General features: G+C 26.9%; 3 protein-coding genes across 5 annotated transcripts; 2 read left to right on the top strand and 1 right to left on the bottom strand.

The window, feature by feature from the left end:
- Positions 1-227: 227 nt before the first annotated feature.
- Gpdh1 (Glycerol-3-phosphate dehydrogenase 1) lies at positions 228-12,325 on the top strand. 2 transcript variants are annotated; one of them, XM_029306460.2, is made up of 8 exons: positions 228-379; positions 2,737-2,914; positions 7,313-7,453; positions 7,682-7,823; positions 8,141-8,253; positions 9,325-9,555; positions 10,262-10,461; positions 11,524-12,325. In XM_029306460.2, exons 1-8 carry the CDS (start codon positions 345-347, stop codon positions 11,567-11,569), a joined length of 1,086 nt encoding a protein of 361 aa, XP_029162293.1. In that variant the 5' UTR covers positions 228-344; the 3' UTR covers positions 11,570-12,325. The 2 variants fall into 2 exon arrangements, with proteins under 2 accessions (XP_029162293.1, XP_029162301.1); XM_029306468.2 differs by lacking the exon at positions 2,737-2,914 and having other exon boundaries at positions 291-379.
- A 1,035-nt stretch (positions 12,326-13,360) lies between these two features.
- On the top strand, positions 13,361-27,748 carry LOC114933898 (glycerol-3-phosphate dehydrogenase [NAD(+)], cytoplasmic). 2 transcript variants are annotated; one of them, XM_029306480.2, is made up of 8 exons: positions 13,361-13,871; positions 15,304-15,484; positions 25,105-25,245; positions 25,435-25,576; positions 25,720-25,832; positions 26,349-26,579; positions 26,917-27,116; positions 27,569-27,748. In XM_029306480.2, the coding sequence occupies exons 1-8, from the start codon at positions 13,825-13,827 to the stop codon at positions 27,594-27,596; spliced, it is 1,083 nt and encodes a 360-aa protein (XP_029162313.1). In that variant the 5' UTR covers positions 13,361-13,824; the 3' UTR covers positions 27,597-27,748. The 2 variants fall into 2 exon arrangements, with proteins under 2 accessions (XP_029162313.1, XP_085344458.1); XM_085488332.1 differs by lacking the exon at positions 13,361-13,871 and adding an exon at positions 13,883-14,049.
- Tpx-4 (thioredoxin peroxidase 4) lies at positions 16,344-24,212 on the bottom strand. The gene is made up of 5 exons (XM_029306489.2): positions 24,018-24,212; positions 19,793-19,949; positions 19,310-19,527; positions 16,776-16,851; positions 16,344-16,645 (listed from the first exon to the last, which is right to left on the bottom strand). Exons 1-5 carry the CDS (start codon positions 24,098-24,100, stop codon positions 16,517-16,519), a joined length of 663 nt encoding a protein of 220 aa, XP_029162322.1. The 5' UTR covers positions 24,101-24,212; the 3' UTR covers positions 16,344-16,516.
- Positions 27,749-27,763: the final 15 nt, after the last annotated feature.

Here is a 27,763-nt window from a genome sequence, read left to right as displayed (position 1 = left end):
ATGATGATGACAATGGCGATGATGATGACAATGACGATGATGATAATAATAAAATTTTTAAAGTCATTTAAAACGCGATGTACATTGACAATTCTCGCTATAATTATATAGCCATTCTTTCCAGCTTGGACACTCCTCACGATCAAGCCCGACGCAATTCTTATCAGCCCGGTTATCCTCGACTGGCGTGCGCGTCGTTCGTCGGCTTATCCCTCGCCGTCTGTAGGTTCGTCATCGGCAGTAGTCACTCGTCGGCGCCCAGACGAGGTGGTTCTCGCGTCATCTCCGCTCCGGTCGGTCTTCTCCTTCTCTCGTCTGCGTCGTATCGTGTCCTTGAGCGCGCCATGGCATCTGTATGCATTATCGGTTCTGGGAACTGGTGAGTGTGGGGAATAAGAGAGCGAGTTTTTTTTAAAACGGCGAGAAAAAATATATCTCGAACGAGAGAGTCTATGTCGACGCGGTTGGCAATAATCGATTCGCACACGTGCCCTCGCGCACATGCGGGCGCACATTTGTTTGCATGTGCGCGTGCTCCGAGTTCACAGAGTGTATTTTGTACGACCGAAATATGGAATAAAAACATCTATGTTGGGCGATAAATAATTCATGATATTTGAGAAAGTATAGATACGCTAAATCGTACCGTTCGTTAATAAGTATTTCTTAAACGCGGAGGTAAAAATATTTTAAGCTGTCGTGTCGCAGCTGGCTTCACTCGAATGTCGTAATGTTTGTTTTCCTTTTAAGCGAGTCACGTTTAAGAGAAATGTATTTTGTGTTATTTTCATGTAATATTCGACACCCAGTGCCTAAAGCTATCACATTAGGAAAGTAAGCGATTAAATTTATTATATATTAAAGCATTTTTTACTTATTTAATTGTCTGTATATGGAAATGTTGAAAAATCGATAAAATGTTTTAAAATTATTTTTTTTATTCACAAATATGACATTAGTTTTTTTTCTTTATTATATTTAGATGGACAACTGAAAAAAATATCAAAATTTATAAGTATGTTGAGATAATATTTCTTTATATTTTTGTGTGATACTAAAAATATTTTTATGAAATTATTGAAGAGAATTTATGATAATATATATATATATATATATACAGGGTAGTCAAAAAGTATCGGACCCCCCAATATTTCCGTTCCCTTGCATTTTACAAGAAAATGTTTCAGACAAAAGTTGTAGGGTTTAAAAAGATCTATTTACTGATCTTATCAGTTTGACCTTGGATGGCGTCGCCAAGGTCAGATCGAAATTACATTAACTTTTTTAAATGAAACATCTAACTTTTTATTGCATATTCTTGTAGCTTATCTCGAGACCTTTCCAAAACACTAAAGAAAGTTTATTTTCGTTGAGTACTTTCCGAGTTGTGAGGCTTGAAAGCTACAGTGTACTGTAGTGTGGGTCCAGCCAGTTAAGGCAAGAGTGGCGTGTGGGTCCGGCCAGCTGGACCCACACGCCACTCTTGCCTTAACTGGCTGGACACACGCCACTCTTGCCTTAACTGGCTGGACCCACACTACAGTACACTGTAGCTTTCAAGCCTCACAACTCGGAAAGTACTCAACGAAAATAAACTTTCTTTAGTGTTTTGGAAAGGTCTCGAGATAAGCTACAAGAATATGCAATAAAAAGTTAGATGTTTCATTTAAAAAAGTTAATGTAATTTCGATCTGACCTTGGCGACGCCATCCAAGGTCAAACTGATAAGATCAGTAAATAGATCTTTTTAAACCCTACAACTTTTGTCTGAAACATTTTCTTGTAAAATGCAAGGGAACGAAAATATTGGGGGGTCCGATACTTTTTGACTACCCTGTATATATATAGAATAATATATATATATATATATATATATATATATATATATATATTCAAAAATTACTATTAATTATGAGTGCTATTAAAAACGATCTTATAAAGAAGAAATAAATATTTTGATAATTGAATTAAAAATTGAAAAAAATCCTTTTTTTACTAATGCAAATAGTAAAAAAAAATAAATTACTACGATATATATTAAAAATAGATGTATATTGTGAGATATATAAAATAGATGTAGAATATAATATAATATAATATAATATAGTTATAAAAGGTTACATATACGCATTAATGATGAGAGTTTGAAAAATAAATAAAAATTAATTCAGCGATGACCGCAAGAATTTTGAGAGACTTTAAAGTACAAAGACTTAAACTTTCAAGTCGAAATTAAATTAAAAATAATAATTTTTTCTCAATTTTGTTGCATTTACAATAATCATTTTTATTATATTAATATTTTAACATTTTTAATAATATTTTTTTTTAATATTGAATCTTGATATTTAATAATGGAAATAATTAGATATTTAATTTTCATCAATAATTATAGTAAATACTTATTGCAGATTTTTTTATAAGTAAATATAAATAACATTAAAATTTTTTATAGTTGGGAGACATATCTGGGCCATTTATTTTTGCTGATATACATAATTTTTTTAATTGGCTATCTTGCCAAATTAGTGTATATTATATATAATACTAAATATTATAAATATTATATGGTATAATATACATTTTATAAATAAAACTATAGGTATTTCTTACTATAAAATTATATATAAAATTATTAAAAATTATATAAAAATATTATAATAATAAAATTATTATATATATAATATATTATATATAATAGAATAATTAATACTAATTGCAATTGTGAATTCGAAGGGGCTCGGCTATAGCTAAAATAGTCGGCGCGAATGCGAAGAATCAGAGTAGCTTCGCCGATCGCGTCACCATGTATGTTTACGAAGAAATTATCAATGGGAGGAAGTTAACAGAGATCATCAACGAAACACATGAGAACGTCAAATATCTGCCGGGACATAAGATTCCTACGAATGTGGTAAGCTTATATTCCAATATATATACATATATATATATATATATATATATATATATATGTATGTATGTATATGTACTATATGTATATTAATTTACATATTTTGTGAGATTTGATTCTAACACGTTTATCCATTAAAATGTGTTTACCTTTATTGCATTATATATATATATATATGTGTGTGTGTGTGTGTGTGTGTGTGTGAGTGTGTGTGTGTGTGTATGTATATTCATTATATTTACTTATCTTTATTATTTTTTAATTATTACTTTGAGAGAGAGAGAGAGAGAGAGAGAGAGAGAGATTTATTTTATATTTTTCCCTTAAATTATTTGTCGATCCTTAGATTCTTAAAATTTTAAATTAGAATTTTTTTTAATTTTAGATTTTGCAATCTTTCAATGTTTTTATTATTTATCTATTAAATTCTATTATACAAATACAAGCTTGCTAAAAATGATTATTTTCTCTCGTGTTTTTAATTTTCTGATCTTTTAAATAAAAAAGAAGGAATAAATATAAATTGAATTTTTTCTTAAAGTTCTTAATTTCTTTTAAAAAATTGATCAAACTAGCCATGCTATTAAATCAATAATAAACATTAAATTCGTAGTTTCAGGGATTTAAAGGGAGTATCACTTATTAAAGTTCTGCACATACAAGGCCGAATAATATAACTTGATATCCCACTGATTATTTCCACTATTATTCAATAATATTGTTATCATGATATTGATAATTTTAAAGGCAAACACTTTTTACACATTCACACATATTCATTTCTTATTTTCAATTACTTAACGACACATCGTCGAAATCCTTGTTTCGCAAAAAACACATCTTTTTATTTATATTCCTTGTTGATAAGTTTCGAATAAACAATGAATGATAAGCTAAAATGTCTTGAAGATTGTTCAGAGAGAGAGAGAGAGAGAGAGAGTTATGACTTTAATAATATACCATTATGATCTTAATAACTTACCAAAATTTTTTCAAAATATTGAATTTTTATATATAGATCGGGATTAAGAAAAAAACAGTCTTGATAAAAAATTTTTGATAAAATAACTAAATTTATAAAATTTTATAAAAAAAACTCGCGACATATTTATACATATAGTGTACTATTTTAATCCTTTTAATTCGAATTTTTCCAAAACTGAGATATACGAAAATACAGTTTTTATTGCATTGTATACTTTCAATATTTTTCTTAAAAATAATTTTTATTAAAAAGTATTGTTCTCTAAGTGAAACTCAAGGTCCTATAAAAATTACTATTTTTTTTTAAATAAAATCATAGTTTTTCTAATCTTTACGCTTATAGCTTTTCTTGTAACAAATCCAACAACCTAATTCAAGGTCATTCAAGGTCATTAAACACAGTACATTTAGTTCACTGACAATAAAAGACCATCCTACACGCAAAGTCATTATAGTTCGTTTCTGTGCTAAAAATAGATAAGATATATGACTGAAAACATGCTTCAATATCTGTAAGATACTACCGGGTAGGTCGTAAAATATCATATAATAATTGTTAATTTTTGCAAAATTAATTATGATCGCGAAAATTACTTATATTTTAAATTATATATTATTTTGTATCAATTATTATACATAAATTGTATTATATTTGTATTTTTTTTAATGTTATTAATTTTAATAATGTAATTAAATAAAATATGATTTACTGTTCTTGATGCATCTTTTTAAGAGATATTTCTTCACATAAAACCGCTGCACGTGTACGCGCTTTGGCTAAGAATAACATGTCTTCATGAAACATTTATCTTCTAAAAATGGAATATTTTAGACTTATCACTGTTGAAACAAGAATGTGTTACGCGACTGAACATATGTTTCTATCTTGCCTGATTTCTTTAGAAGAATATATAAGGTGTCCCTGATAAAAAAATCGATAGAAAACATTAGGAACCGATAGAATTTGTAAAAAAATTTATCGTTTCCTATTGTAACCTATTGTTTCACTTTTTATATTACAAAAGAAATATTATCGTTTCTTATCGTTTTCTTTCATTTTCTGTTAAAATCGCGAATTTAGTCGTTAGAATACGATAAAATTCTTACAGTAATATATTGCTTTTTATTGTTTTGTTGGAATTTATCGAGAAAAAATGATTGAAAATTTATTGTAATCAATTATATATTCATGTATAACTATATTTTTATATTGACTTTTTTGACCTTTTTAATTTTTAGAAAATGTGATGTACGTTTCTCGACCATATATATATATATATATATATATATATATACAATGCTTATTATTATGAAGATAATTAAAGGTTAAAAACTGAGCAGAAAAATTGAGTTATTGTATTAAAAACTAAATTGTTGATTAAAATATTATTTTAAGCGACTTACGTCTTAAATTTGCATCTCAATTATTTTTAATACAAAATAATAATTTTTTATTATTGTGAACATAAAGATAACATCAAAATTTTATGCAATTTGCTGTCATTTTGACGAACTAAAATGACTATATATTTGGACTATATTTTGACATCAATTTGGCATCGTTTTGACATTTCTGTTCTCCTTGGGAAGGATGAAACATTGTAAAAGAAAATTGTATTAAATAATTAGCACGATCATATAATATGATATTACAAAGAAAAATATGTTTATACGTTTAAAAGACAAAATATATAGATAAGAAACAGATAGTGCGATATAAAAGGAAAGTGATAACGTGATAAGAGAATAAATAAACGAACGGATAAAGTTAATAATTTTATTAAAATCGAATACAAATGTTTCTTTATTAAACCGGTTTATTATTAATTATGCACTTTCACATCGTTCTCTATTCGATTTCTGAGAGAAACACTTCTGATGAGATTTTATTAGTGCAAAGTTCAAAAAGATGTTGTATAAGGAAGAAATAACATCTATGATAAGTCTTTCATATGAATACAGAGTATAAAGTTCTAGACGTTTATATTTTTATGATAGAGAATGAACTTTTAAGAACAAAGGTTTTTAAAACACTTGAGTTTATATTCAAGAACTTTTCGAATCTAATAATAATAATAGTCGAATCAATGAATTTACTAAAAATTTTTTTATCTAATTAGTTAAATTTTTATTTTTGAAAAAATACAATATATCTTTAACATCTATAATTAATTTAATTTCTTTAATCTATTATATATAATCTATAATTAATTTAATTTAATTTAATACATTAATATGACATTTTTAATTGTTATAATTACAATCTACAATTAAGATTGCTTCTGATTAAAATTCCACATTGATTTGTATGATAATACTCGAAGAATAGATGATTTCATCATCTATTTTCTCTTAAAAATTCTTTATCTTTTATTGTTTGTTATTCAGAAATTATAAATATTTTCAAACATACATATTCTAAATCGTCTAAAGAATTTGTGATGAAAACAGTCGATAATTTTAAAATATTTTGCGTACATGTGTTTTTATTTTTAAATTAATTTATATAATTAATACAACTATAGTTAGAGTTTTTTTAAGCAAGAAATGTAATAAAAATAAAATGTAAGCAAATTAAAACTAATGGTTACGTTACTTGTTTTATTTTCCAATACTTATATTTCTTTGCGAGTCATTCCGAATGATTCAATTGTAAAACGGTGTTCAAGGTCACATGTTAATTTCCACACTCGCGACGATGTAATTATTGTCATTGTAAGCGCCGGAAGCAAGTCGATAATATCGAAAATATTTCGTTCATTAATTGCATGTAATTCTTTTATATATAATTTATAACATAATACATATATCTTAAAAAATCACCTAATCCTGTTCTTTTATATAATAATAAATTCTCTAATTGATTTGGAGATGATTTTTTTGCGAAAATATTAAAATATTAATAATTATTAAATTTAAACAATTAAAAAAGAAAAATTTTTTATAAATTAAGCCTTGTAGAATCAAAAAAAAAAAAGATTAGCAACATTACATTCTTTGATTAAATTATTAAATTAATTGGTTAAATTATTAAATTTAAACCATTAAAAAAGAAAAAATTTTTATAAATTAAGCCTTGTAGAGTAAAAAAAAAGATTAGCAACACTACATTCTTTGGTTAATTACAAATAGAATTTACTCTAACAGAATTTTTATTTGATATAGTACTATATTATAGTATTATATACTATATACTATATATTATAATATATAATATATTAATAATATAATATACTATATGTTATATATATTTTATATACTATATGATATACTATATTTATATATATAAATTCTATATATAAATTATATAAATAATTAATACACATAATATAAATTATAATATTAATTTAAACACATTTTTTATTTTATTTATTTTATACGCTTGCAGATTTTAATATTACGATTAATTTGTTCCAGATTGCAGTTCCCGATGTGGCGGAGGCTGCGAAAGACGCAGATATACTTATATTTGTGGTTCCGCATCAGTTCATTCGAAGGATATGCAGTACATTACAAGGAAAAATCAAATCTACCGCTGTCGGTTTATCGCTGATTAAGGTATATTTTGGTATTTTTTCTACAGTTTAAAAAAAGGTTCAAAGTTTAATTAGAATTATTTGCTAAATATTAAATTAAATCGTATATCCTACAATGCGTTTTTTATATTTTTGCAAATTGTCATATTTGTACGTAAAGTGTATAAGTAATATCGTGTTCTTTCTTTTTTTAAACATTTTAGCAGTATATAATTTATTCACTGATCTAATTATATTTACTTTTTGGCAGGGTTTTGACAAAAAAGAGGGTGGCGGCATTGAACTTATTTCTCACATAATTTCGAGACAACTGAAAATTCCAGTCTCGGTTCTGATGGGCGCCAATTTGGCTTCTGAGGTGGCCGACGAGATGTTTTGCGAGACCACAATAGGTAAGGAAAAATTAAAATTAAATCTAAATAATAACTATTCAAGATATATCAATTCAATCGCAGTAGTTTAAATGGTTGTCAATAAGTTGGAAGTTGAAAGTTTCTTATGTCATGCATTATTGAGATTATTGAGTCATTCATAACATTGAAACGACTTAAAGATTAATTATAGTTTCATAAATTGAATTTAAAAAAATGCAAATTATGTAATCACGGCAGACTCTAGAAGTCATAATAATTTTTGTTTTCCATGACTATATCGATTTAACAAGCAATAATAAGCTTTCTAATCTAAAATCAATTGTATAAATTTGCAGGATGCAAGGACAAGACGATGGCACCGTTACTTCGCGACTTAATTCAGACATCGTACTTCAGGGTAGTTGTCGTCGAGGACGTAGATTCTGTGGAGTGTTGCGGCGCACTGAAGGTAAAATTGATTATCTTCAATTTCATTGGCTTAGTTTTTATTTCAAAATAATTCTTTCAAGTTACACATAATAAAATTTAAACCTTAACTTTCACTTAGATAATTTCATCTAAATGATTTTCTTTATCTTTTATAGTTATCTTAGCAGAGTATATTGTATATTGTATAGTAATCTAGTATATACACTATAGTATAGTATGTAGTATATATAGTAATAGTATAGTCTATAATAATAATGTATAGTATATATAATATATAATATAGTAATAGTATATATAGTTTTTATACATACATATATGTATAGTATATATAATATATAATATAGTAATAGTATATATAGTTTTTATACATACATATATGTATAGTATACAGTATGTATATAATATAGTAAATTGCATATTATATTACATAGTGTATACTATGTAGATTAGTATAGTATATTAGTATAGTATTGTATAGTATATTGTATAATATGCTATACATAGTATAGCAAATTATATTAGTATATTGTATTATAGTACACACGATATAATATATCTACTATACACTGTATACTATGTTACTGTATACTATGCACTATGAACTATATATAATTACTATGTACTATATATTATCTACTATGTACTATACACGATGTACTATATATTATCTATTATGTACTATATACTATCTACTATGTACTATATATGTACAATATACTGTGTACTATATATACTATATATTATGTACTATCTACTAGATATATTATGTACTATAACTATGTACTATGTACTATCTACTACGTATACTATGTACTATCTACTATATGTATTATGAAGTATATAGTACAGTATATAGTACATATTATATAGTACAGTATATAGTACATATTATATAGTACATAATTATAGTTAGTACATAGTATACATAGTAGATAGTATATAATATATATAGTACATACAACATAGTACATAGTATATAGTACTATACAATACATACTATTGCTTATACAGTATATAGTATACAGTATAGTACATTATATGCAGTACATTATATACTACATACAGTATAGCATATATTAATATCTTATAGAATATAGTTGCTTGTGGCGCTGGCTTTGTCGATGGGCTCGGTCTGGGTGACAATACGAAGGCCGCGGTGATCAGGTTGGGCCTAATGGAAATCATCAAATTCGTCGATGTGTTCTATCCAGGCGGCAAATTAGCGACTTTTTTCGAAAGTTGCGGAGTCGCCGATTTAATTACAACATGCTACGGTGGACGCAATAGGAAGGTCTCAGAGGCTTTTGTCAAGACCGGCAAGGTCAGCAATACACAGGATATACATATCAGATCAAGCATGCTTTGCTTAAATTAATTTTGAGTTTCTTAATGTTAATAAAATATCTCTTAATCGCTTAAGATAGTTCTACCGCTACAATATCAACTAAAAGTTTCGCCTCTAATCTGAACCTCTTTACATAGAAACAGCTCATGTATGAATACATATCATCGCAATTTATCTCCATGTTCCGTTTGGAAAAAAATTTATTTCTTTAAAAAGTAATATCCTTGAAACTAAACGGTGGAAAAAATTTATTTTTTTTTTAAATAATCCCACACTTATATTGTATACCCCATTGGTTTTTATTAAAATCGTAAGATCCGTTCTATTGTTATATATTAAAATGTGATGAAAATGCCATTCTTTCACGTGGTGTATAGAAAAAATGCTATTTTTAATTGTAAATAACTGTTAAACTAAACGGTGAATCGACTTCAAAATTTCGTAATCGATAGATATTACTCCGTCTACAACATATTAAAATTTCTAAAAATTTGTAAGAATTGTGAAAAACGATAGAACTACCTTAATCTAGTAGAGACCTACTCATGTTGAATTTTAATTAAGGTTATTTTTCAAAGTCATTTAAAGATTAGCACTTTAGTATTATAATATATGAGCATATATAGAAGTGTTTTATAGTCTTATAAATTAGTAAGTAATAATTAATTATATACGGTTGCAGTCTATTGAAATATTGGAGAAAGAAATGTTGAATGGGCAGAAGCTGCAAGGCCCGTTCACCGCCGAGGAGGTCAACTACATGCTGAAATTGAAGAACATGGAAGACAGGTTTCCGTTGTTCACGGCAATTCATCGTATTTGCATCGGTGAGCTAAAACCGACGGATTTAGTCGATTGCATACGCAGCCATCCGGAACACATGTAAGCTTTATAATAATTGTTATTTTAAGATTTAAAATGTAGGTTTACGTGATTTTAACGTAAGACTTCAAAATATAATTAGTTCGCGCACAGATAAGCTATAGGTTCCTCACAATTTTTGTCGAGAATAATCTAAACTTTTAAGAGGCTCAAAATCCTGTCAATCGAAACTTTTCCAAACAAACTCTGTTTAGAATTTCAAATCCATATCTGCAATTTTGGAAAGTAGTAAATTAAAATTCATCCGTTTGTTGATGAAATTAGTGTTAATAAGGAAACAGTAATCTAAAATAATTAATAATAAAAACTTTATGTGAAATCGATTTTGGTACAATCGAAATGGTTCTGATTGTAAATGTCATCATGACTCAAGATTTCGAATCTGTATCAATTTTGATAATTCTACACATTTAAGAGATTTTTTTAAATTATATAAAATCAGAATTTTATTAAGAATATTAAATCTTATTTAATTAATGAATCTTTTCCACAAGTTTGAAGATCTAATTTCTAAAAAATCCTAGTGCATGTTACTTAAATTTTTACATTTTTATTTTTATAATGCAACACTAATTTTTTGCAGATTCAAAGGTTTTATAAAATAAGTTTAAAAAGATCGTACATTTTAGTTAATAAAATTTCGTATATCGTGTTGAAGGTGTGATGGCTAAATTGTTACACTTTCCATAAATATTATATAGATATATATTTTTTTTATCAAGACAAAAATTTATTCAGCGTTTTCAAATAGATAAACTGAAAAAAATCTACGGATCCTTGATCGTTGATTGTTATATACGTTGTCGATTACGTAATCAATACGTAATTATTAAGTAAACCGAGAGGAAAAGCAAAATATATAATTAATTATTTGTTGACAAAAAAAAATAAAAAGTCTAGCTCTCTTTCGTCCCTTGTTTCCTCAAAGTCTTTAAAGACATCAGTATCTTTTTATTCTGATGATTCTTCTAATCAAATAATATATACATACAATTTTATCCAGACTGACGATAAATAAATCGTAGGCCTGAAGGGGTTAATTTGCATTCGCTCCATATTTAGGGACGAAGACGCCTCAACGATCCTCAAGCCCAAGTGCCATCTTTAAAAGATCCTCCCAACATCGTCCTTCAAGGAAAAGGGGCTCGTCGCATCATTGAAAATCAACATCATACTCGAGAGCGTGATGCTAGTTAAGCGATTCATTCTGGGTTATCAGTTATCACAAAACTGGCAGTAAAGCATTAATCAACAAGTTAGAACATACAGATAAGTTGATTTTTGTCACAATTTGATATAGTTGGCGCGTAATCACATGTCCCAAGTAGTAAACTGACGTCATTAAACGTTAGAATGACGTCAGCGATGTCAAAATGACATACGCTTGCTACCTGAGATTTCATAGCAATTCATTATGTATCTTTTTTATATTTTATATTTTTATTATTTATAAAAGATAAATTATTGAGCTTGAAAAGCATTTTTTGGAAAAGTATTCGAGCAGATAAAACTGAATGAAATGAAGTTAATTCGGAGAGATTCAGCAATGCACTCTTGAATTTGATGTTTGATACAAAACTGTGATGGTTTATAGACTTTTGGATCTGTAAACTATAATAGTTTATAGATTATTAAATAATATTTCATATTATTAATTATTTTTTTGCGCACGATAAAATATTTTTCAATGTTTTATCTTACGAAGATAATTTTTTTGGGAGGGAAGAAATTTTCTTTTTTTTTATAAGGAATGAATTATTCTATTTAAGCAAAATACGTAATAGAAAATCTTAATTGTAATCATTATTAGATATATATGTAATTGAAAGTTATTTTAACAAAAAAATTAAGCAATTTTCGTAAACATTTGGACAGTTTATACTTTGAAACCCCATGACAACTGTATATCTCCTAACATTCAAATCCTTTGATCTTTAAGTTTTATGATAAAAAAACAAACGTACTTATATATTTATATAAATATAAATATATATATTTATAAAATCATTTGGAATATTAAATATACACTTCTTAAAATAATTAATGAATCAAAAAAATAGTTCAAAAACAAATTTTAAATAGCTGTAACTTTGTTTCGAAAAATGATAATTTTAAAAAAGTATTTCAAGGTTTGAAATCTCTACTTTTAAAAGGTCATAGTTTTTTCATTTTTTTCAATTCTGATATTTTTTACATAGAGAAAACGACAAACATGATGAATCAGAAAATTTTCTTCTCACTTTGTGATATGTCGCATACACAAGAAGATTTAAAAACATTTTTTGACATTTTCACGTGAAAGCCTAAAATTTTCCCTGCAAAATTATTTTTTTAAATTTTAATTTCAATTTTTCCTTATCAAATTATCGCATATTAAAGAGAAAATGTCATTTTTACTTTGATCGTTTATATATAACTCTGTTAAAAATCATCGTACCAGCAATTTTAAGAATGGATTCTTAAAGCTGAATCTTTGCTCTAGCATGATATAGAGACTAAATCTTTTTTAAGTCGTGAACTTTTGCAAATAAGTAAAAATAACGAAGAAATTTGCGAGTTTTCATCTTTTTGTTTCAATTTTGAAAAAAGTTATGTAAAGTGACTAACAAAATTAGATTAATAGAAATTTTTGTGCCTCCTAGTACCTCAAACTTGGCAAAATTACTTGCTGTGATAATTTCTTTATAGTGATCCGTATGTTTAAAATAATCGATTTGTATATGTTAAATTAATTTTTGAAACACAGTTATACATAGTTATTTAAAATTTGCTTATTTTTTGAACAATTTTTTTGATCCCTTAATTATTTTGAGAAATGTATATTTTAAATATTTAACTTTAGATATATCTAATATACATATATTATATTTATACTAATAATATATTTTATTTAATTTTAAATATTAAAAATAAAATTGATCAAATCTTTTAAATAGTCTGGCTCCAAAACACAAAATAAAAATTATAAAAATCTCTAGAAATATTTATATTTATATACTAATCAAGGAATGTGCGACTTTATTTATCTCCACATTACTATATGAAGGACACGTACGATGAGGTCAAGATCGAATTCATGACCTAACTCATCGTTATCGCTATTAATCATCAGTGGACTATTTCGCTAATTTCGTTTCGCGACACTTTCTTCTTCATCGTCTGTTCGCGGTTGGCTGGCTTCAATCCAGAACTGCGCGCGCAAACGCTAGAAAATAATTCACGATCGCTGCTAAGGTCAGCGGGCTTCTAATTAAGTCAGTCGGTCAGTCAGTCAGTCAGACAGACAGTTGGGCCTTGTAGTTGATCATCGATCGTGAATATTACTTGGATAGCGAGACTGTTCCAAAAAAGAGAGTAAAAAACATGCCGGACGCGAAGAAAAGGGTGTGCATCGTCGGCAGTGGCAATTGGTAATTTTTTTTTCTTTATGTCAAAGATAATTAATTAATTTTCCATGTCTTTCTCTCATTTTTTATTCTCCTCTTCTTCACTGTCTTGTATTTAATTTTATTGGAGTGTACGCACGTGTTTATTGAAATATGAAACTTCATCTAAGAATGAAAGCTCTGTGTAGCTGATTCTTTTCAGGTAAATTTACATAACCATATTAAATCATCAGTGAACGATAAATAAAACTAACACACGATTAGAATAAGGGATTTTATTATATTAATAATATCTAAAAATTATTTTTTTTATTTTTTTATTAATCTTTAATATCCAAATTTGCGTTATTAATAATTGACAGTTTACATATTGAAAGTTATATGCAAATATATTACAAAATATTATATACACACTATATACTTATATATTATATAATAATACAAAAATCAAATTTATGATAAATATATTGTAGAAAAAAGAGATGTATATATCACATTTTCTTAATATATATTATTTGTATATAAAAGCAGAAATATATTATTTGAACGTTAATAATAAGGCAGATTGCAGTTTTATTTGATCTAATTTGCGCGATGCAAGTATGCCGATGCAATTGTGCTTCACTATCTGTGTTTATTGTTCCAAAATTAACTCATCGTTGCATTGCGATTTTGAGGACGCGCAACACGCATAAATATAATAGATAAAATTTAAGATCAAAGTATTACAATTTAAATTTTACTTTTTTTGATAATTAATTTTGTTTAATTAATAAAATTAAAATATTATATTTAAAATTATTATATTTTCTACTATTTTTTTACTATAATATATAAATGGATTTTTTTATTAATTGATGATCTAAAGTCTAAAGGATGAATCAAAATGTTCAAAATAAATAAAGCGGAATTTAAAAACAAAATTTTGTTGCGCATAATATCTGCATCTAGCTTTTATTAATCCTTTTCACACCTAATTTTGTACTAATATATGAATAATGTGTTATTAACCAAGAGTTATATTGTATTAACCCCTTAATACACATAAGCGCGAGTTAACTCGAGCACACGGTTTTGGCAGGATTGCACAAGCGCGAATTAACTTTGGACACGTGATATACTGGCAGGATTGCGCAAGCGCGAGTTAACTCGGATAGCGCTTTATTTTATATATTTTATATTATTTTTATATATTTTTTTTTATTTTTATATATTTTATTGTTTTTTATTTTTATATATTTTATTATTTTATTATTTTTATATATTTATATTATTTTATCTATCTTATATTTTATATTATTTATATTACCGTGAAAAAAAAAAGAATTTTTTGGCCAATTTGTTGCAAAAAATTGTGCAATAACAACATATATATTAATTTTACACAAAATTTTATACAAAAGAAATACGTAAAGAATACGTAAAGAATTTTTACGTATGCGATAAATCGTTCCAGGGGTTCAGCAATCGCGAAAATCGTCGGGGCGAATGTCACGAAATTCAATAATATATTCGAGACACGAGTGACGATGTATGTGTACGAGGAGATCATTAACAACGAAAAATTGACCGACATAATCAACACTCTTCATGAGAACGTTAAATATTTGCCTGGGCACAAACTTCCGGAAAATGTGGCAAGTACCCCGAGTATATTAGCCTATTTTATATATTGGCAATTTAAATAATATTCGATATCAATTGCCAAATCAGTAATGTTAGGAAAGATCTGGCAATTACACAAGAATTTTTTTGGAAAAATTAGGGATTGTCAGGAATTTTTCCTTTTGTCGTGAAAAATCCAGGAATTCTCATATATGGAATTTTAAGACTCGGAATTTTGTTTAAAAACTGTGTCTTTGATCATTTTATTCTTTTGCATTATTTTAGTTTTTATTAAAATCTCATATAATTTTATATTGACAATCTCTTTTTAAAAATCTAAAGGTTTTATATTATATGTAAATTTAAAAAAATTTTTTAATAACATTTAAATAATAAATAGTTCTTTTTCAAGACATTTATAATAAATTATGTTTTATTTTATATTTTTGTATATATATTTAATGTTTAGATATAGTGATATATTACACTTTATTATATTGTCCAAATTAATTTTACGATAAATCGAGAATAGAATTTGTTTTCACAATTGTATTAATGGAAAACATGTAGGAAGCGCATACAATAAATAAGATTTAAAAAAAAAACTTACATCTACAAAATTTTACCTGAAATTTCAAATCAGAGTACTTGGAAAATCAGGAAATTTTTAGAAAATATTTTTACAAGATTCGAGTAGACACCCTGAATTAGTAAATAATTTTAGCAAAAAATACTTTTACACACATACATAGACAAATAAAAAATATAAAAATATCATTAATATATTATTAATACATTGCAAAGTTTAAAATGTGATATCTAAGAAATTCAAAGAATAATTGAGGGAAAGAATTTTGAGATATTTAAAGAGTTGTATAAAGTATTTAAAAATGTTGTTAAAGTGTAATTTTTATTGGAGAAATTTCAACGAAAAAGTACAATCTGCTTTAAATTTATAGATTTGTTTTAAAACGTTGAACCAATAACTCTTTATTAGATGTAAAAACCGATCGGAAGAGAGTATGTAAAGAAATATTTGCATGTACAGAAAAATTCGTTCGCGATTAATAATCAGTAGTAGTGCGGACGTAGACTTTTCCAGACGGCATAGACACCCGATCGACACCTCCTGGAAAGAGCTTCGGAAGATCCTCTTCCTTCACTGTCGGCAGGATCATTACTTTCTCACCAGGCTGTAATTAAAAGACTAGATTAGAATCATATTACAATGGAATATAAAATTGATACTGTATTTATTGCGGCAAAAAATATTTTCACTAGATAAATAAACGCGATGAAAGAGATAAAATGTGAGAGGCTCACCACCCAATTGGCGGGAGTTGCTACTTCCGGTCGTCTATCGACCAGCTGCAACGAATCAATCACACGCAATATCTCGCTGAAATGAGAAATTATTAATTTAAATAATGTACAGATTCACATATAAATTAACATATAAATTCGCATGAAATATATATGTATATATAATTTCATATGAAATGAAAGAAGATATATATGTTTTTTATAATCATATATAAATTTTATATGTACTATATAGAACAACACAAGCGCGCGCCATTCTTCAATTTTATGCTAAAAAGATTGATATTAAAAAAATTAATAAAATTTGAACTCCATTAATTTTTTGACAAAAATCAGCTAATAGCTGTTAAAAAAATATGAATCAAATGTAAATAATATATTATTAAAATAAATTAAATAATAAAACTAAAGTAAGACTCTATATTGATAAATAATTTTGAAATTAGATGATTAAATAATTAATAAATTAAATAATTATTAAAATGCTTTAATAATTAATTAATATGTTTAATATGTTTAAGCAGGCTTCAAAATATAAAAAAACGTCAACGAAATGATCCTCAGTTTGATAATATATAAAAAATTTCGGAAAATAGATGTCAATATACCTAACATAATGATACATAAATCGGGATCTAAAATTTGGAAAAATTAATTATAGCTTTTATGGTTGAAACTAATTAAAAAATGTTGCAGAACTATAGAACTCGTCGAAAACTATAAAATTCATTAAATAACTCGAAAAATGATATGCTAACTTTCAGCCAAGTTAGCACATCTTTCTAAATTTAAACAATAAAATTTTATAGTTTTTGGCGATTTCTATAGTTCTGTAGCATAGTTTTGACCGTAGGCTGCCACTAAATAAATATTTAACCCAAAAAACTCGTATTTTCGTTCATAGGGCTTATATGCTGGCCGTATTTCGAGCATTTTATTTATTGTAAAATAATTCTCGTACAGCCCTGGAAACGTACATTAATTATCCGAAGAGTTCTGTTCATGCAAATATTTAGGAAATTTTTTAGACAATTATTTAATCCAAAAAACTTGTGGATAAAATTAATTATCATAATTATTTGTTTTAATTACTTTATAAATTACTTAAAGTAATTAAAACGTGAAAAAAAGAGCTTTAAAATATAGGAAACCGGCAATAAAATAATCCTCAATTTGATAATAAAAATTTCGAAAAGCATACGTGTCAATATATACCTAACAGGGGGGGGGCATATAATACCTAACATTAAATAAAAATATTTAAAATGGATCCCTAAATTAAAAAAAAAATAATTATCGCTTTAATGACTGACAATAATTAAAAAATGCAAGAGCGGGATTCAAAATTTCTATTATATGCATAATATTAATTCTTTGAATTTCTGTTACGTACATAATTTTAATTTCCAAATTTCTATTATGTATATAATTTTAAGACGCCGAGTTTCTATTTTCCTTTCTAATTGAGAAACTATAGTCAAAACCACTTAATCGCAAAATTAATAAACATTTATTTATCAGATTTTAACAATCATATGTATATACACCGAATCATGTAATATACATATAACTATCACTACACTATCCCCTCGACACATATGTACTACAACTGTCAAAATACACAATGACAGCCACTCACGAAGTAAACGCAATGACAGAACCAATCGGTATCGCGGAAAAGAGGCAACAATTATTTCGAGACTTTCAACTATCAATATAACATATCTTTTTTAGAAAGGGACTAGACAAGACAAGCACGCATATAATTGATTTTATGCGCTTTGATTTGATATATATTATTTTGAACAACTGTCAAACTATTAACTTTCGCAATGACAACTGTTTGATATAACACACAATGCGAATCGAGACAATCAATCAGCAACGCGGAAAAGCGGCAACAATACATGCGAGAATCGACTTTACATGTCTTTTTTACAAAAGGAAAAGATATTTCGATGAAACACTGTTTCAGATAATTTTAGCACACTTTTAAAATACCTCGAATTTTTTTCATAATATAATCAATCAACGACCATAAAATGATCGTGATATCAGACTTTGCATATTCTTGCGAAATGCGCATGTGCAAAGACCAGACGTAACTTGACCTCATATATATTACTGTCATTTTACAGCTGTTGATTGATTATAAAAAAAAGATATAGTTTTCGAGGTATTTTAGCCATTTAAAGTGTTATTGTTTCACCGAAATATCTTTTTATTTCGAAATGGCATCTAAGAATTTTTAGAGAATGTTTTCTCGTCTCTGACGTCACAATTCCAATATGGTCGGCAAGGAACCAGAAGTCTTATTAATTTATGACGTGAAACAATAATAAATTTGTGTTAATGTTTAATGTATATCGTTGACAAAAAACCATAGTTTCAAATGAATAAAAAAATTTAATCATTTCTTTTGATTTTATCGGAATATATTTTAATTCGGATTTTATTCGGAACGGATTTTAATATTTACCTAGGGGGTACGATTTAGCATATACTTTCCCCTACATAGTATTTTATCAACTTACTCGACGTTGCGTCCGGTGGAAGTTGGATATTGCATAGAGAGTCGCAGACGATGATCCGGACTGATAATGTACAGAGCTCGAACAGTCTGAGCGGTTTCTGGATCGTCCTTGCTCTGCTCGTCGATCATATCCAGTTGCACGGCAAGTTTACGATCATGATCGGCAATGATGGGATACGGGAAAGCTCCGGGAATGTCTCTGCAGTACGACTTAATATCCTACAAAGATGAAAATTGATTAGAAATTTTTATAACAATTAGAAATAATCGTTAAAACGATTCAAAAACAACAAACATTTTTATATAATAATAAATTTAAAAATTTGAAAATTGAGAATAAAAACAAAAAAGGAATTGTGAAAATTTGAATAGAATATATTTTGACTTGAATGAATATAACGTACATACATAAAGTGGTATATAATGATGTAAACTATCCGTAATTGTATACACTCTTAATTAATATAGCATTTAATAAACTCACATTGACCCAATCCACGTGATCCCTGAGCTTGTCAACTGAATGAGCAAGCAGCTTGGTATTGCGCTTCTCGAAGAATGGCTGATGCACGGCAATGCGACCTAATTCGGTAGTGCACACAGGAGTAAAATCCGCAGGATGAGAAAATATAACCACCCATCTGCAAAGAATAAATTTAATAAATTTAAAAAATTAAAAAGTTAAAATTCTAAGAGAGAGAAAAAGCTTTTAAAAAAATTAAAGAATTATATAATAATTATACTGTTAATTACAATTAATATAAAATAAAGAATTGTGTATGAAAGCATAATTTAATATTATATATATATATAATATTATACATTATTTTTTTAGATTATTTTATAATATTTATAAATTAAGAATGTTTAAAAAAATATATAATTGTGTAAATAATATATTCAATTTAAAATAAATTTTTTTTAATAAAAAAAGACGAAGAATACAATCAAAATTTATTTAAATATTACTTTTTATGATTTATTAAACAGATTTTTTTCTCTTTCAAATTCTACATAAAAGTATTCAAGTAATAATTTATGATATATATATATTTTATTATTTATTTTTTGACATGCACAAAATATATCAAATCTCTTCTTATATGCAAAATATATAAAATCTCTTTTAAAGTCTATTATAAAACATTTACTAAACTCTTTGCACAGAAAACAATGAATTGAATCAATTTATTCTATTTTTATAAGTATAAATCTAGAACAAATATGTGTAATTCCATTTAAAAAAATAGAAAAAATATTTAAATTAATAAATAAAAATGCATGTTAATAAATCTGGTATCATGTTTCCCTCCATAAATTGTGAAATTTTTGTTAAAAATATATTTTGTTGATAATAAGTGTACACATATAATAGGGACATTATATATTTATTATATATATTTATATATTTATTATATATTATATATTTATTATATATTTATATATTTATTATATTACATAACTATATTTTTATATACATTCTAAAATATATAACTCTATTGAAGATAAGTATCTAAATCAATCAAAAATCACATATGAATTTCAGTTAACAAGTATAATCGCTTGTTTGTGACACTTTATCAGTTTATTATATAACCAGTTCCGATTACTCGACTTGAGTGCGACTTTCAAACATTTCTCACGTTGAATTTTTACTTTGGCCTTGCGCCAAGGATAAATGTTCCGTTGTTGCAATATCCAATTATTTTAGCTCACAATCGCCCTTCAACTTCTCGATGCAAATTATAGAACGATCAACTCATTTTTAAATCACATTTACATTTCGAATATACCGCGCTCTTATAATTAATTATAATTACATTCTTGCGAATCATTTCTTACTGTGAAATTACAAAACAAACTCATAAAATAATAATCTAGTGATATAAAAATATAATTGTATTGATATACAAATGTGAATTTAATAATTATACTTGTTATCAATAAATAAATAATTATAAAGTAATAAATTTCCTTATAAGGGCTGAATAATTTAATTAAATATATAATAATTAATAAAATTTTATTATATATATATATATATATATAATCCTATAAATATTCCTATAATTTATATATGTTATATACATAAAATATAATTACATATACATATATTTTTACTTATAAACACACATAAAAACTATATATTATACTATTGTATATATCCCAGACAGCACAGAATATTTATAAAATATTTATAATATTTATAATAATTATTTTAATATTTTATAAATATTTATCATAAATATCAGAAAATATTTATTATAAATATCAGATAAATATTATAATAAATATAAATATATTTATTAAATCATTATGATACACAGATTTTTTTAAATTTATATTTTCTTTAATAAATACACAGTAGAAATCATGAGTTTAAAATACATAATCAACGATTTTTTAATCAAAACGATCGGTTAATATAGTCTAATCTAAAATTTGGCCGATTAGATGTTTTTGTTTTTCAAACTCTATTAGCCATTTATAAAAAGTTAAAAATGTGTAAAAAATGTTTATAAGTAACTTCCCAGATAACAATTTGTGCATGCAAAATTTGCACATCTTATGCATATAAATTGTGTACGAGATTTGCCTGAATTTTGCATGTGGGATATGTTTAGTCATACATATATTGCATACAAATGATTAGCTTATATATTATTTGATACACCAGCAAATCACGTGCAAATGGATATCAAATTGCCAAAAATATGCCAGTGATGTGATAATGCGTGCAATATGCTTGTTGAATATCTTGCATGCTTATAACGAGATGAGATCGCGCGCGCAAAGTATGCTAGCATTTACTATCACTATGACGAGGCACTAGAATAAGGTAGTTTTGCTTGCGCAATACGAACCGCTTTTGTATGTGCAATGGCTAGGTATTTGCGCGTAAAATGTTTTCTGGGTTATTAGACATTTATTTTAGAATAAAATATAAAATTATAATATACACAGAATATACTTAGGCAATAGAGTAGTTTAACAAATAAATTTACGTACACATTGATATATACGTAAATTTATTTGTTAAAAGAATCTATTGCAGAATGTAGCTCAAAAATAGAAATAATTTTATGATATCTTTTATTTTATTAATTTCCGTTTTTGCCCTTATTATAATTTTCACGACAAAAATTAAATACGAGAAAGATACGTCATATAGTGATAAATGAAAGAACTAACAATTTAGTTAAAAAATATTTACAAAATAATTACTATAAATATTTATCTTTACATACCATAAATATTAGGTATATGAAGTAGTTAATCTATGTTTTAATAATTTGTTAAACAAAGGCTTTTATGAAACATTTTCAAAATATTTATATAATATTTGAAAAAAATAAATATTTATGAATCTTTATCATAAATATTATGTGCTGTCTGGGATATTATTAAAATATAATTATTATACCCAGATAGCCACAGTAATTATTATGACATCAAAATGATGTCATAATAATTACTGTGGCTATCTGGGATATATATAATAAAATAATTATTATACGTACAGTTAATACACAGGAAAATAATAGTCTTGGAAGGCGGAATAAATAACTTATAAGAAGACTTGCATATAAGGAAGCTTGCATAAAGAAGCTTGCATATAAAGGAAGCTTGCATTATAATCATTATATTATTCAAAATTCGATTGTAACATAATAATTTTGTTATCTAGTTATAAACTATTAATGATGATCTAGCTATAATTTATTAATGATATGATGAATTATGCTAAAGAGAATCTATTTTTAAATAGTAAGTACTTTATAGCAAATCGTACTTGCAAGCAAATGCAAATTAAGCTGTTATAATGCGCAATAAAGCTAATATAATTTTGCAACCGTTAGGCGTGTCTTTACCGATAAAAAATTATTACAAAAATAGTAAATAAATAAGATAACATCCCGCTTGTGCAACAGTTAATTTTGTAACCGATAGTATGTATCTTTTATCTTATTATATTTTTTTATATTATGTTTTCTCGAATCACTCGTATTAAATATATAGCAGTGTCGACTTTTACCTTGAGAATTTGGTGCAAATATTAATTATGATGCAATTTTTTGCAAAATAATTTTGTATATATTTTGGCATAATTTCAGTGTACGTCTTCCAAAATTTGAAAATAAAAAAATAGTTGGATAAATATATATACATAATATATAGAGTGAGGAAAAAATATGGGACCGATAAAATATTTCGGGAAGGAATGAGATATAGAAAAAAATATTAAATACAAAAGTAGAAGGATTCAAAGTGGTGCACTTGATGGTAAACTTTAACCTTGAGCTAGAGATTTTTAAGGGTTATTTCAAGATTAATTTAATTTTTTTTTTAATAGAACCACCATATTTTTTTACATAAATCGATTCCTCACAATATTCTACATAAAAATTTATAAAGGTTGAATGACCAAAATGAGATATTTTGTACTGTAAAATATGACATATATTACCATAAACAATTATCTGTTTTCTTTATAATTAATTTCTCTCATTATTTTGCATAAAAGTGTTAAGGTGCAAGATCATCGAAAAATGAATATATATATAAATAATATAATTGTTTTAATATACAATGCAATAATAAATCACGACAATATTATAATATAATTTAAAAACTATTTTAAAATATTAACTTTATATGTATTTGCATAGAAGAGATATATACTTAATTATAATATAAAAATTACTTACGAGTTTCCTTGCCATTCGTAAAAATCGATAGGACCCTGTGTGGTCTCGGCTTTAAAATTCGGTATGACACTGTTAAGCCTCATATTGCGTTGCCCTTGACTGGATACTCAATGAAGAAATTGCACAATCGTGTGTCTCAACGGGATGCTTGAATGACACTGATGAGTCGAGAACCGATCCAAGTCGGTTTGTAACGCTTGTCTATACGCTTTATATATATACATGACGCTTGGATCGCTTCTTTAATATGATAAACGTTTACATACGTCAAACATCGGTATCTCCATATTTGATATCTTGTTGACGTTTGAACGCGACCAGATATAGGGATTATTTCACATTGAACAAGATATAGGCATTAGAATTATTTAATATTCAATCCGCTGTCTAAAAAATCTAAACAGAAAGCATATAGGTTCGCACACAAATTCGAACATATTTATTGATATCTCCATATCTGATATTTTGTTGATAATGATATATAGGGATTATTTGGCTTGAACAAGATTAGGGATTAGGATTAATTTAAATTAAATTTAATATTTAATCCACTGTTTTAAAAATCTGAACAGAAAGCGAAGTTCAAGAAAGATGGTTTACACACATATCCGAACATATTATATATGGTACCCAGACAGCACCATGTCCAAATTGGTGCATAAAACATCTTTAAGATGTTTTTATGTCTTTGGCATATCATAAACAAGATTTCTTAAAGGTGTCTTAATGATTTCTTAATGATGCCTTATGCACCAATTTTAGACATGGTACTACTTGGGATATCTTATCCATATCTGATTTTATCATAATACCATAGTACCTCGTCGGTATCATATAACGTTTAAATGACTGCAGATAGGGATTATCTGACATTGAACCAAATGGGAATTATTTAATATTCGATTCTCTCTGCAAAGCTGAACAGAAAAGTTAAAATAATGTCAATTTGACGTCAGATTGATCAAATTTGGTGTCCAAATTTGGAGTCCAATTTTTGACTTTTTTACTTGGGCAAATTCAATACACAAAACTAAAAATGTTTTAATTTTTTTTTAATTAAAAATTTATAGTTACATGAATATTTCAGGTTGCCGTACCCGATGTTGTTGAGGCCGCGAAGGATGCCGATATCCTCATTTTTGTCTTACCGCATCAGTTTATTCGCACTTTGTGCTCGACTTTGCTGGATAACATAAAACCAACTGCGGTCGGTCTTTCTCTCATTAAGGTATATTTATATATAAAACAATTTCTCCTTTCTATATTGTAATGTATTAAATTGTAACCCAAGTAATAAGCATGTGTCATTTTGACGTTGGATGATGTCATTATATATATATATTATAAATGGCAAAATGATGTCATTTGACGTCAGTTTGCTACTTGGAAAGTTAATCGGTTTTTGAATATAAAAAAGGGTTTTGGACGAGGCGAAGGAAACAGTATTGAGTTGATCTCCAAGATCATCGAGAAAAATCTGAGAATACAGTGTAACGTGTTGATGGGCGCCAATCTCGCCAATGAGGTCGCCGAGGAAAATTTTTGCGAAACTACAATTGGTATAGATATATTATTATATATAAATATTATAAATACATCTGAATATATGGAATACAGATCTTTTAGATTTTTTTTCTCTTCCCCAATTCCATCCAAATATCACGAAAATAATCTAATAATAAGGAATCGTAAAAAATTGCAGGATGTAAGGATAAACGATTGGCACCGATACTAAGAGACCTCATTCAAACTTCAAATTTCCGAGTGGTTGTTGTGGAAGATTGTGAAACCGTGGAAGTTTGTGGAGCCCTGAAGGCAAGTAAATCACTTTTGGAGAAACTTTTCTTGATATTACCTTCTTGATTAGCTATATGAGTCCTGAAGACAAGTATACCATAGATCACTTTTGAAGAAATTCCTTTTTTCATCTTCTTGATCAAAGATGTACTTTTTAATTATTCAACGGAATGTTAATTTTATATATTAATTTTCAGTTCTTTTCCTAGATAGCACCAAAATTGGTGCATAAGACGACGCATCTTTAAGATGTTTTTAAGATATATGTGTAAGATATCGTCATATTAGGGCCGGTTGTTCCAGTCTCTTAGTAAATTTAATCTGACAAATAGCATATATCTTCGTCTTTTTTTCAAATAAGTTTTAAAAAAGACAAACATATGCTGTCGGGTAAAATTTAGAAGTTGGAACAACCGGCCTTTAAACGATTTCTTAATGATGTCTTTATGCACCAATTTTGGATTTGGTGCTATTTGGGTTTACCTCATTATTTTATTTATTGTTTTATAAATCGAATATATACTTTATTCGCAGAACGTAGTAGCATGCGCTGCTGGTTTTGTGGATGGTCTCGGATTGGGGGACAACACAAAAGCCGCGGTGATCCGATTAGGACTGATGGAAATGGTTAAATTTATCGATACCTTCTATAGTGGTTCTAAACTTTCCACGTTCTTTGAAAGCTGCGGTGTGGCAGATCTGATTACAACCTGTTACGGAGGAAGGAATCGCAGAGTCTGCGAGCAATTTGTCAAGACTGGCAAGGTAAAGTCTAAACCAGTATAGGTTCTCGAAGATTTAAGAACAGGCAAATACAGGATAATATACACGTTTATTCAGCTTTAGTGTACATTTTTTATTTTTGACAGTTTTATAAATATCTGAAAATAACGAGTTTTAGAAAAAAATTTATTAGACAAAAGTTGTAGAATTTCAAATAGAATAAAATATTGTGACCAAGAATTGCCCTTGAACAGCTTGAGAGGTATTTTAAAGGTCAATCTAATTTTTTTAAATTTAATTTGCGAATTTTTAATTATTGATGCGGTAATGCGCGCTGAATAAATAATCATATAATGTGTTATGTATTATGATGAGGCAGACTATCAAAGTATTGGAGGACGAACTATTGTCCGGGCAGAAACTGCAGGGACCAGCAACGGCAGATGAAATCCACGATATGCTGAAGTCGCGTAGTCTGGAGGACAAATTTCCACTGTTCACAGCAGTGCATCGTATCTGCACTGACCAGTTGCGACCAGCAGATCTCATTGATCAGATTCGTAGTCATCCCGAACACGTGTAAGATTTTCATACTAATTCGTCATACTTAATTCATTCTCGTTTCTTGCACTTATTAGTTTTTAATTTTTAATTAAATTAAAATAAATAATTTTAATCCTAAAAATAGCAATTAATAATTACATATTATATATAATCTTAATCAATTAACTAAAAAAATATACTATCATATTTTACTGATCCTATGATATATAACTATCCTTTTCTGCTTCGCCCCTCAGGTTTGCTCCGAAGACCCTTTACATGTATTGAATCCTTTTCCAACTCTTGCGCTCTTCAAATTATATTTTCAAGTGAAACTCAAGTAGAAATTGCAATTTCTATTCCACAATTCTTATTCCATGCACACACAAATAATTATATATAATAATAAGATATATAAAACATAAGATGCGCATAATCACATTGTTACGACTGTAAAAAAATATATAAGCAATTTCCGTTTGTTTCAGAATGAGATTAGAAGAGAGAAGTGCATAGTTCATATAGAATACACTCAGTTGGACTCTTGTAGAAATAGTTTAAATCATCAAAAGAGAAATTATTTGAACAGCAAAGACATCATGTACATACTCTGAGCATCTATTGTAATTAATTATTGCTGTAAATAAAGATATACTTATTTAATGATATATATGTGAGGTAAA

The sequence above is a fragment of the Nylanderia fulva genome, unplaced genomic scaffold (assembly GCF_048542155.1).
Source record: "Nylanderia fulva isolate GAGA-0341 unplaced genomic scaffold, ASM4854215v1 Scaffold68, whole genome shotgun sequence".
Taxonomy (NCBI): Eukaryota; Metazoa; Arthropoda; class Insecta; order Hymenoptera; family Formicidae; genus Nylanderia; species Nylanderia fulva.
This window is presented reverse-complemented; position numbering and strand designations above follow the sequence as displayed.

Coding starts and splice junctions, on each gene's coding strand:
- Gpdh1 (XM_029306460.2), top strand. CDS start 345: ATGGCATCTGTATGCATTATCGGTTCTGGGAACTG. Junction 8,254..9,324: donor AGTGTTGCGGCGCACTGAAG/GTAAAATTGATT, acceptor AATATCTTATAG/AATATAGTTGCTTGTGGCGC. Junction 9,556..10,261: donor CTTTTGTCAAGACCGGCAAG/GTCAGCAATACA, acceptor ATACGGTTGCAG/TCTATTGAAATATTGGAGAA.
- LOC114933898 (XM_029306480.2), top strand. CDS start 13,825: ATGCCGGACGCGAAGAAAAGGGTGTGCATCGTCGGCAGTGGCAATTG. Junction 15,485..25,104: donor ACAAACTTCCGGAAAATGTG/GCAAGTACCCCG, acceptor TGAATATTTCAG/GTTGCCGTACCCGATGTTGT. Junction 25,577..25,719: donor TTTTTGCGAAACTACAATTG/GTATAGATATAT, acceptor AAAAAATTGCAG/GATGTAAGGATAAACGATTG.
- Tpx-4 (XM_029306489.2), bottom strand. CDS start 24,100: ATGAGGCTTAACAGTGTCATACCGAATTTTAAAGCCGAGACCACACAG. Junction 19,950..24,017: donor TACGAATGGCAAGGAAACTC/GTAAGTAATTTT, acceptor TATTCTTTGCAG/ATGGGTGGTTATATTTTCTC. Junction 19,528..19,792: donor ATCACGTGGATTGGGTCAAT/GTGAGTTTATTA, acceptor TCATCTTTGTAG/GATATTAAGTCGTACTGCAG.